This window comes from Balaenoptera borealis, assembly GCF_965194805.1.
Source record: "Balaenoptera borealis genome assembly, chromosome: 9".
Lineage (NCBI taxonomy): Eukaryota > Metazoa > Chordata > Mammalia > Artiodactyla > Balaenopteridae > Balaenoptera > Balaenoptera borealis.
The window spans coordinates 62,712,280-62,724,605 of record NC_138873.1 but is presented as its reverse complement, the minus strand read 5'-3'; the positions used below and the strand labels follow the sequence as shown (position 1 = coordinate 62,724,605).

General features: G+C 33.5%; 1 protein-coding gene across 4 annotated transcripts in view; it reads left to right on the top strand.

Annotated features, from left to right (window-relative positions):
- The window catches only part of MANEA (mannosidase endo-alpha), a 71,469-nt gene that overhangs the window by 27,200 nt on the left and 31,943 nt on the right, over positions 1-12,326 (top strand). For all 4 annotated transcript variants that reach the window (XM_082405257.1, XM_082405261.1, XM_082405258.1 and 1 more), the window contains one exon: positions 5,247-5,356. In XM_082405257.1, the coding sequence (XP_082261383.1) occupies positions 5,247-5,356 (110 nt within the window). The remainder of the gene's footprint in view (positions 1-5,246; positions 5,357-12,326) is intronic.

Here is a 12,326-nt window from a genome sequence, read left to right as displayed (position 1 = left end):
GTTTTGAAGTCTCCAAGTAGAATTGTGGATTCATCTATTTCTCCTTTCAGGTTTGTCAGTTTTTGCTTCATATATTTTGAAGGTCTTTTTTTAAGTACATAGACATTTAGGACTATTATATCTTTGGGGATAACTGAGTCCTTTGTTATGAAATAATCCCTCTTTATTGCTGGTAATATTCTTTGTTTTGAAGTCTATGTTGTCTCACATTGCTATAACAACTCCAGCTCTCTTTGATTAATGTTTGCCTTGTATATCCTTTTTCATTCTTTTACCTTTAACTTATCTTTGTCTTTATACTTAAAGTGGTTTTCTTGGACACAACATATGGTTAGGTCTTGCTTTTTTAAAATCCAATCTGAAAATTCTGTCTTTAAATCAGTATGATTAGACTGTTTGCACCTAATATGATTTATTTATATAGTTGGATTGATTGAAATCTACTATCTTTTCAGTCTCTTCCTATTTCTTTTTTTTTTTTGATGAAAGTTCCTAATAATGCAATTGACAAGGAAATTTAGTTATTTCTGAGATGTACATTTTAAAGTAATAACTAGAATTATGACTTATAACACTATACCAGAACATATAAGATTTTTAGGAATTTCATACTTTTTATGATTACATTTAGTGTCTACTATTTGCTTAGTATTAATTTTTTTTTCTTTTTTAGTTGATAACCTAAGGTTTACAAAATATACCTTTATGTGTAATGAGTCTACTTGCAAATAATACATGCTTCATATGTAGTATAAGGACCTCACCACAGTATATTCCCAGTTCTTCCTTCCCATACTTTTTGCTAATGTTGTCATAATTCTTCTATTAGAAAAGGCACTATACACTACTCCTATTATAGACCAGAGCTTGGCAAACATTTTCTGTGAAGGACCAGGTAACAATAAATATTTTTTTATTTTTATGTACCACATTGTTTTTGCTACCGCTCAATTCTGCCACTGTAGTGTAAAGGTAGCCATAAGCAAAGTGTAAACAAAGGTGCAGAACACTTGCCTTGCAGAGGTCAAGATTTGGTTCATGGGCAATGTGTTGCTGACCACAGCTTCAAACATTTGGTCATGTTATAAAGCAATTAAAAGTAAAAGAAAAAGAGTGTTTATTTTACCTTCATTTATTACATTTCCAATGTTCCTCATTTTTTAGAGTAAATCCAAGTGGATGTTTGGTATCACATTCATTCTCCCTCAGAAATTTCCTTTACCATTTCTTGTAGTACTGATCTGCTTGCAATGAAGTTTTTTACATTTTGTTTGTATCTTTTATCTGAATGATACTTCATCTGCTACAGAATTCTCAATGGGCAGATTTGGGGATATTTTATTTGGTTTTTTTTTGGAACTTTAAAAATATTATGCCATTGTCTTCTGTCTTTCATGGTTTCTGATAAGTATGCTGTAATTTTTAAACATCTTTTTATATCTTAATTTTCCTGCATGTATCTGTCTTTTTTCTCTGACTTTCTATGCAATGTTTTTTTCTTGGTTTTTGATTTTTAGCAGTTTTAATATATTTTTGGTTGTTTTTTGGTATTTAGCCTTCTTCATGTTCTCTGAGCTTCTTGAATTTCTTGCTTTGTGTCATTAACTTTGCAAAATTCTTAGCTGTTATTTCTCTTTATATACCTTTTACTTCTGAGCTTTCAATTACATGTATGTTAGAACTTTGATATTTATCCCAGAGGTATTGGATGCATTGTTTATTGTTTTTTGCCCCCAATCATTTTTTCTAATTACATTTCTGTTACGATAATTTCTTGTGACATACTTAATTACCTGACTCTTTCCTCAGCTCTGCTGTGTCTGTCCATAGTCTGTTGAAGGCATTCTTCATCTCTTTTAATGTTTTTTTCATTTCCAGCATTTCTATTTGATTCTTTTAGTTTTCATCTCTCTGCTGATACTTTCCACCTGACCTTACATGTTGACTATCTTTCCTATTAGATCTTTTAACATTTAATCATAATAGTAATTTTAAATTCCTTGTTTAGTGATTTCAACATCTATTTCAGATCTGAGTTGGGCTCTATTGATTGCTTTGAATGTGCATTATTTTTCTTGCTTTTTTATATGTCTTATAATTTGTTTTGAAATTGTCATCCTGCGTAATTGTGTTTATGCCTGGAAATGGGCTTGCTTTCTTTCTATTAAATCTTTAGTTTGAAAGAATGTTTGAGATGTTTGAAAGAAGCACTAAGTTCCCTATATATAAAAGAAGCTATCACAAGCTCTGTTGAGGTAAACATAAACAAATTTACTTACTGTTTTACTGTCTTCTTGTTATTAAATGTCTTTTGTAATCACTTTTTGGGGGAGGTCTTACTCTTCATAATTCATTCTCTCGTGTATACTTTTTAAAACAGCCTTTTAGGTTATGAACTGAATTTATTCCCATTTTACAAATGTGAAAACTTAAGTAGACAAACTTACCTAAAGTTAAACATCTATTAGATGGCAGAATTGGGACTGGATTCTCCAGGTCTATCTGATTTCCTACCTGTGTTTTTAACTATTACCCTGTTCAAAAGCATTTAGCTTAACAAAAATACCGTTGGGTATCAGTTATATTGAAGATCCTGTGGTAAGTGCTGTGGAGGGAGGATGTGATCATTATGAAGTGTTCTGCATTTAATATGCTAATATTCTAAGAATGGACTTTAAAGAGTATCCCTTTTCCCTTAGCAATTGGAGTGGTAGAAATACACAGTAATAGATTCTATTTATAAATGATACTTGGTTGACATATTTTAGAGAAACCTTTTGGGTTACTGTGAAGGATTCATTAACATTTAAATGGGCCAGTTCTCCTTAGGAGTAGGACCATCATTGGCTTGGTTCCCAGGCCATTACTTATTCAAAGCTCATGAGTGACACAGCCCAAAAGACACTGTACAAAGATAAATTGGATTGTAGAGCACAATATGGGGGTATAATTCAACATGTAGAAGTGACAATTGACTGAAACACAATAATAGGATAAGGAAGAACAGGGAACATTCTCCCCAAGCCTTAGAGTATACCTTCAGCAAGGATAGGGAGGAAGAAAAAAATCACTGGATAAGAACAAGTTGGTAAGGTGTTTAGAGAATCAGAATACTGGCAATGCTGTACAATAGAACTTTCTGTGATAATGAAAATATTCTATATCTGTGCTTGCCAATACAGTAGGAACTATTACCCATCTTAAATTCACTTTCAAGCTAGAGGACTTCCCAAGCATTGTCCACCTGGGATTTAATCCACTGATTCTGAGGGCTGGTTTACTTCTCCTAATTATGAGTAGGGCAGACTGACTTCCTTTCTCAGTTACTTCCCTGACTTCACATTTTCACTTTATTTTAGACGGGTAATTCTTTACTCTCTTCAGCTCTTTGGCTTTTGGAAGTTTTTTGTTCCCATATCTTATTTAAGAATTTGTTTTCGTTGGGAATGTTGGTCTAAGTAACCTAATCTACTATTAGAAACAGGAATCTTGTTTTTAATTTCCTCGAAGCATGCCGTGTTCATAATTTTCCTGAGCTCTATGGCATAATCTTTCTTTTGTATGTTTCTCCTTTATGTTTTCCCATGTTCTTTTTCACCATTTTTTTTTGCAGGATTTTTTCTTAGGTCCCATGTTGAGAAAATTTTTATTGTCACTTTTCATTGGTGATGTTCTTCTTATAAGCTGGAGAAATAGGCAGCTTGAGTGTTTGATCAGTTGTCTTCAGACACTTTTCTCATCAACATTGTTTTTCCATATGACTGCTTTCTTAGGTAGCCAAAATCTCCCCTGAAGCCCCATATATTATAGATTCTTTTTTCTATCTCTTTGTGTTCTTGTTGCTATTTTTATTTTCAGATTGTATAGGGGACAGATATCTTTTTTTTTTTTTCTGTTAACTTAACCTAGAAGTTCTGTTTTGTCTTTAGATGGGACTGCTGTTTGTACATGACATAGTTAACACAAAGTTTAAGTCTTAAAATTTAGTTCTCTGCCAGTTTCTGACCTTGCCTTTTCTGTATTTCCACATGCTTGTCTTTTGATAACATTGCATTTTCCTCCTTGTCTGAAAGAGTCTGTTAAATGATTTAGAAATTAGTACCATACTTTTAGTGGCCTCTTGCTGCTTTATGTATGTAATGAGGCTTTGGATTAGTTGATTTCAAAGATTTCCCTCTCCAGTTAGTAATTTCTTTGCAGGCTTATTGTTTCTAAAACTTTCTTTTTGTAGTTTATCAGTTTAAAAGTAAGTAGGTACTACAGGGATAAACTGTAATTTAAAAAATGTCTTGAATCTTCTGTTAAGTGATATTGATTCACACAAAAATCTGCACATAAATGTTTATAGCAGCTTTATTTATAATTGCCAAAAATTGTAAGAAACCAAGATGTCTTCAATAGGTAAGTGGACAAACTGTGGCACACTGATACAATGGAACATTATTCAGCAATAAAAAGAATGAGTTGTCAAGTCTTAAAAAGACGTGAATGAAACTTAAATGCATATTTCAGAGTATAAGAAATGTCTGAAAGTGTTACTTTATGATTCCACCTACATAACATTCTGGAAAAGGCAAAGTATATAGAGATAGTAAAAGGATCAGTTATTTTCTGGGTGATTGAGGAAGGAGAAGGAGGAGGGATTAATAAGAGGAGTACAAAGGGTTTTGAGGGCTGTAAAACTATTCTGTGTGATATTTAATAGTCGGTTCATGACATTATACATCTGGCAAAAGCCATAGAACTGTACAATACAAAGAGGGAACCCTAGTGTAAACTGTGGACTTTAGTTAATGATATATACCTACATTGGTTCATCAGTTGTAACAAATTTACCACACTAATGTAAAATGTTAATACTAACAGAAACTATGTGGCATGGGAGGACGGTGAGTAGGAGAGGAGAAGATAGAAACTCTACTTTCTGTACAATTTTTCTGTAAATCTAAAACTTATTCTAGAAAGTAAAATCTACTAATTAATTAAAAGATACCGATGCCTGATAAAAAGTTTAAAGTATTGAGTATACAAAGTAATCAAATAACCATAAGTGGTATCTAAGTAAATAACAAAACAACATTATTTGAGAATATGTTTCTTTTTATTGTTAACAATTTGGTCCTTACTCTGCCGTATTGTTTTTTTTAACAATACCTATATTTTTTACCAATACCTTTATTTTTTTAACAATACCTCATTTCTGTTCCTGTGTTTATTTTTCTTTTCTTTTTGGTTGTTTCTATTAGGTGTACTAGCCCTATCTTGGTACCCACCTGACTCAAATGATGAGAATGGAGAACCTACTGATAACTTGGTACCAGCTATTTTGGATAAAGCTCATAAATATAATCTGAAGGTATTTTATTTAATTTATTTTATTGAGATGTAATTGACATATAACATTAGATTGGTTTGTGTTCAACATAATGATTTGATATATGTATATATTGTGAAATGATTATCACAGTTAGTCTAGTTAACTTCCATCACCACACATAGTTACAATTTTTTTTCCTATGATGAGAATTTTTAAGTTCTGTTCTTTTAGCATCTTTTAAATATACAATACAGTATTATTAACTATAGTTATCAAGCTGTACTTTACATCCTGGAGGCTTACTTATTTTATAACTGGAAGTTTGTGCCTTTTTTAACTATCTTCACCCACTTCACCCACCCCCTATCTCAGGCAACTACAAATCTGTTCTCTGTATCTATGAATTGGTTGTTTTATGTTTTACTTTTTGTGGGGTTTTTTTGTTGTTGTTGCTTTGTTTTGTTTTTGATTCCATATATAAGTGAGATCATATGGTATTTGTCTTCCTCTGACAGACTTATTTCACTTAGCATAATGCCCTCAAGGTCCGTTCATGTTGTCACAAGTGTTTTGTTTTTTTTCCTGTTTTTGTTTTTTATTTTGTTTTTTGGCTGAGTAGTATTCTTGTGTGTGTGTGTGTGTGTGTATCCACCAGTTTTCTGTATTCATTCATCGTTATGGATACTTATGTTGTTTCCATTTCCTGGGTATCATAAATAATGATGCAGTGAACATTAGAGTGGGTATCCTTGAGTTGTTGCTGATCATGGAGGAAAAACAGTCGACTCTTCTCCCTTGAGTATGATTTTAGCTGGAGGCTTGTGATACATGGCCATTATTTTGTTGAAGTACTTTTTCTCTATACGCACTTTGTTGAGAGTTTGTATCATGAATGGGTGTTAAATTTTGTTGAATGCTTTTTTCTGCTTTTTTGAGATGATCACATGACTTTTATCCTTTATTTTGTGAATGTTGTGTATCACATTGATTGATTTGAGGGTGTTAAACCGTCCTTGCACCCCTGGAATAAATTCCACTTGATAACAGCATATGATACTTTTGTTGTATTGTTGAATTCAGCTTATTAATATTTTGTTGAGGAGTTTTGCATTTCTGTTCATCAGGGATATTGGCCTGTAATTTACTGTGGTGTCTTGACTGGTTTTGGTGTCAGGGTAATGCTTGTCCCATAAAATGAGTTTGGACGTGTTCCCTTCTCTTCTAATTTTTGGAAGAATTTGAGAAGATTGGTATTAATTAATTCTTCTTTGAATATTTGGTAGAATTCACCAGTGAAGCTGTCTGATTCTGGATTTTGTTTGTTGGAGGTTTTTGATTACTGATTATCTCCTTTCTAGTAATCAGTCTGTTCAGATTTTGTTTCTTCATGATTCAGCCTTGGAAGGTTGTATGTTTCTAAGAATATATCCATTTGCGATGTCAGTGGAGTATTAAAGTTCCCTATTATTATTGTATGGCTGTTTTACCCTTTAGGTCTGTTAATATTTGCTTTTATATTTGGATGCTTCTATGTTGGGTGCATAAATATTTACAAATGTCATATCCTCTTATTGTATTGATCCCTTTATCATTATGTAATGACCTACTTTGTTCTTTGTTTCTTATTACAGTCTTTGTTTTATGTTCTTCTTTGTCTTATGTAAGTATTGCCACCCCAGCTTTCTTTTCGTTTCCAAGAGCATGGGATATATTTTTCCATCGCTTCGTTTTCAGACTGTGTGTTGTACATCTAAGTGAGACTCTTGTGGGTAAGATATAGATGACTTTTAAAAAATCTGTTTAGCTACTCTCTGGGTTTTTTGCTTGCTTGTTTGTTTGTTTTCCCAGAATTTGTCCATGTACACTTAATTATTGATAGATATGGAGTTATTGCCATTTTGTTTATTGTTTTATAGCCGTTTTGTAATTTCTTTTTTCCTCTCTACTTCTCTTGATCTCCTACTTTGTGATTTGATGATTTTCTGTACTGGCAGTCAGATTCCATTGTCTTTATCTTTTGTGTACTTAATCTAGGTTTTTTCTCTGTAGTTACCATAATGCTGACATAAAACAATTTATATTTATAATAGTCTGTTTTAAGTCAATAACAAATTTGGTAACAGTCTAAAGCTCTACATTTTTACTTACCCCCATTTTATATTTTTGAAGTCACCATTTACATCATCTTATCTTGCATATTCTCTATCAAATTATTGCAGTTATAGTTATTTTTACTGTTTGTCTTTTAACCTTCATACTAGTGCTTTGTATAAGTGATTAATCTATCACGTTTACAACATTAGGTTTTTCTAAATTTTACTGTGTGTTAATTTTTACCAGGGAGATTTATATATTTGTAATTTTTTCCTGTTACTGACTAGCACCCTTTTGTTTCAGCTTAAAAACTCCCTTTAACATTTCTTATAGGACTGGGCTATTGGTCATTACCCTATGTTTTATTTTTCTGGAAAACTCTTTATATCTCCTTTAATTCTGAAGGATAACTTTGCCATATAGAGTATTCTTGGTTGGCTGTTTAATTTTTTCAGAGCTTTAAATATATCATGCCACACCCTTCTACAATTTTTCTGCTGGAAAATATGCTAATAGTTTTTTGGGGATTCCCTTGTATATAAGAAGTTGTTTTTCTCTTGCTTCTTCATACAGTCTGTCCTTGCCTTTAACTTTTGATGATTTATTTATATTATATATATAAATAAATCTGGATGCTGTTTCCTTCCCCTGATTAGGGAAGTGTTCAGCCATTATTTCTTCACATAAATTTTCTGCCCTTTTTCTCTCCTCATTCCAGGAACCTGATGCGAATAATGGTCTTCTTGATGTTTTCCCATAAATTCCTTAAACTATCTTTGCTCTTTTTTATTCCTTTTTCTTTTTGCTGCTCTAATTGGAGGAGTAAACTGCCCTGTCTTTGAGTTCACTGATCTTTTGTTTTGCTCTTAGTCTGCTTTTGAACCCTCATATTTGTCAGTACAGTTGTTGTATTCCTCAACTTCATCATTTCTGTAGGGTACTTTCCTTTATTTTTTGTTTGTTGAAATTCTCACTTTCATGTTTTTTCCTGACGTTGGTGAGCATATTTATTACTTATTTTGAATTTTTTGTCATGTAAATCATTTATCTCTTTTTCATTAAGTATTTTCCTGAAGTTTTTATCTTGTCCTTTTATTTGGAACATATTCCTTTGTTTCTTCAGTTTCCCTGACATTCTGTGTTGGTTTCTATGTATTAGATGAAACAGCCTCTTCTCCCAGTCTTGAAGGCGTTGCCTCATGTAGGAGATGAACCTTAATGTTTAACCCTGTCCTATTTCTTGGTTGTCTCTCATATCCTTGTGATTGTCCAAACAACCTACCTGGTTCTTAGTGGCTCCCAGCCATTGAGGGTTTCCCAAGACCTGCCAGTGTCCTAAAAGGGAGGATCTCAGTCAGCACCTAAATTCAGGTTGATTGGAAGCCAGACTTTGGGCAGCAGCTTTTAAGTTATACATATATACCTCTTTCCATGGAAGCCTGGGAGATGGACATTTCATTCTGCTTCCTCTGTACTGAGCCCTGCATGATAGTTAAGAACCATTTCTTCCTTTGTGCCATCCCATTAGACCCATGAACACAATACCCACTAGCCACCAGAGCCAGGCTATCAAGGGTTATTTCTTGTGGGCAGCAACCACAAAAGCTGGTGCACCAAATGTGGGCAGAAGCTCCTTTCTCAAAGATTCCCACGACCTGGGGCTGGGCGGAGGGTGTTTTTGAAGTAGGTGCCCACTTCTTTCCCTGGTCTCTGCACAAGATTGCAGTTGGCCCCTAGATGTGTGTTTAATTTGATGTCTTCCCCTCAGGCCAAAGCTATGAAAATAGGATATTAGTCCTCTTTCACAGAAAGATTGGGTGCCTGTCTGTTACCTCTCTGCTTTGTCCTGTGGGTTGTTGCTGGTTACGAACTCTTTCTCTCTTTGTTTCGGTCCTATGGGACTCATAAAGGTCCACCACTCTGGCCACCAGAGCCAGGTGGTCGAGTTAGTGCCCCCTTACTTAGCAGCAGCCTCAAAAACCAGGCCATCAGATGTATATACAAGCTTCTTTCTGGAAGATAAGGTGACCTGGAGTGAGACGGGGGAGGCTCCTTGGTCTTTGGAGAGTATTAAGCTTCTAGGTATGCCTTAAATTAGGTGCCTGCCACTTAAGCCAAAGCTTTAAGATAAGCATATAAGTCTCTTTTACAGAAAGACTAGGCATTTTAATTGGCTGCCTTTGTGCTGGGCCCTGGGGTGTAGGCATAGTGAATCCTCATGAGCCTTTTAAGTATGTTTCTCAGTTCACTATAGCCTTGTGTGTCTCATGGACACCAGCCCTGTTAACTTTCAAAAGTAAATGTTTTGGGTGCTTGTCTCTCAGGTGCAGGTCTTAAAAGTTGGGGTGCGAGATGTAGATTTCAAATCCTGTGCTCCTCAGGAAGAAGCTCAGAGTTGTGGGTTCCCTCCTGATTATGGGTCTCCATGCCAGGCTTGGAGTTTATGGTTAGATTGTGTCTCAGCCTCTCCTACCCATTTCAACATCAGTCTTTTTTTGTTTACCCAATATGTAGGAGTTTATTTCAGAGAAAATTGTTCCTTATATAGTTGTAGATTTGGTGTGTCCCTGGGAGGAGGTAAGTTAAGGCTCCCCCTACATTGCCATCTTGAACTAGAACCTCTAAAGGTATTTTATTTTATTATCGATTATTGATAATAAAATAAAATACTCGTGAACTATTCTTTTGGGCATGAGGATAGTAATTACAATTTTTGGAATAGTCGTTTTCATTAAAACTTGATGTGAAAATGACTTAGAATCTTTTTTAATAATACATTTTTTCATAAAAAATTTATGAGTTCCAAACCTCATCTAGATCATAGCTTATTAAAGTTTCCTTACTATTATTCTGTATATGTTTTATATTCATATACTTACTGTTTTAGCAGAAAAGAAAGAGAATTGCAGTGTTCTTTTATGAAGATAATACAGTAATTAGTGAGATTAACATGTCTAAGTATCTTGGATGTCAAAGATTTACTAAAAACAAGTTTTGTTAACCATATGAATTTAAATATTTCTGAAGTAGTTAGAAAACAAACTGCTGCTTAAAAATTTGTCAAAATCTGTATTTCATTTAAACCTTGTATAACACATACACACACAAACACATACACACCCAGGTACATAAAAAATGCAGGTGAAAGTCTGAAGACAGTTGTAAGACCAAGTATATTCTACCCAGATAGTAAGGCGTGTTACAAATGTGGGAAATTTTCTCACAGTATAAAATTTTATTTATTTCTTTCAGAAATTAATGAGTCATGGAAACAAATAGAAGTAATGATGAAAAGGATTTTGAATAGCACCGCAAAGGAAATTTTATAATGAATAGCAAGAGAATAAGAATCGTTTTTAAAATCCAAGGATACTTTTCAAAAATTGGTTATGTGGTAGTTAGCAACATTAATCTTAATAAGTTCACAAAAAATATAACCATATGGTCTGCATTCTCTGACCATATTCAGTATAACTGAACATTAAAAATAAGGCCAAAATGAACATTTAAAAAGTATAAAATTGTCTAAAATTTTAATTATAACATTATAACTAAAAATAACACTTCTTTTAAGTAAAGATCAAAAGTGAAAATTTAGGAGGATTAAAAATAAATAGCACTGAGATTATCAATACCAGTAGGACATGGATAATGAAATCAACTAAAATTAGAAGGAGGGATTAATAAGGATGAAGTAAGCAGTTAATTAAATAAAATACAAAACCTTCAAAATCAGTAGCCTGGGTAAATTATTTTTCCATTGTGGGGAAGAAAAAAACAGACAAACCACTGGCAAGATTAAAAAAGAAAAACATAGAGAAGACATAATATCAAAAATTGGAAGGGAATAGATCTATAGGGATAGAAGAGCGTTTAAGATTTTATATCACCATATTTAAAATATATAAAAAATAGGCAGCATTCTTGGAAAATACAAAAAAGTTTTATTTTTTGTGCAGAGAGAAGTTTAAAAAATCTAAATTGACTTATATCCTAGAAAAGAATTCTGAAGTTTTATTGAGTGTATATCTTTCTCAAAGCACCAGATCTTACCTATCAGTTCCGTTCAACCTTTGAGAACTGGTTGATTTTTGTGAGAGTGAAATACAGTGGAAAGTTTACTCATTATCTATTTCTGTATAACATATTACCCCAAAACTTGGCAGTTTAACACAACAAACATTTTATATCTCACGCAAGTTCTAAAGGTCAGGAATCTGGAAGTGGTTTAGCCTGGTGAGTCTGGTTCAAGATTTCTCAGAAGGTTATAATCAAGTTGTTGGCTGGTACTATAGTCATCTGAAGCCTAGAGGATCCACTTCTAAGCATTCTTATGTGGTGGTTGTCAGACCTCAGTTTCTTTTAGCTGTTGGAATGGGACTTAGTACTTTTTTTTTGTTTAATTGAAGTATTGTTGATTTACAGTGTTTCAGATATACAGGACTTAGTTTGCAGGCAGCCTCTCCACAGGACTGTCTCCTTAATACACGGCAGCTGGCTTCCCCATAATGAATGATTAGAGAGAGTTCAGTATAGAAGGTGCAGTGTTTTGAACTAATTTAGGAAGTGACTGTCACTTATGCCCTATTTTATTGGTTTATCTGCTGGTAAACCAACCCTGGTACAATGTGGGAGGCAACTGCACAGGTTATGAATATCAGGAGATGGGGAGCATTGGTGGCCATCTCGGAGACTGGCTACCAGAGAAGACTTGCAACTTTATTCTATAATGATAACACAATTCTGATTCAAACACTAAAGAAGGATAGCATAAAAAAGAGATTTATACATTAATATAAATATATTAATGAAAATATATGCAAAATTCCTAAAGAAAACTTATATGAGAAGTGTTTATTAGCAAGAATCTAAGATGGGGTTCAAGAGTATGAAATCTGAATCCAAATCTCCCACA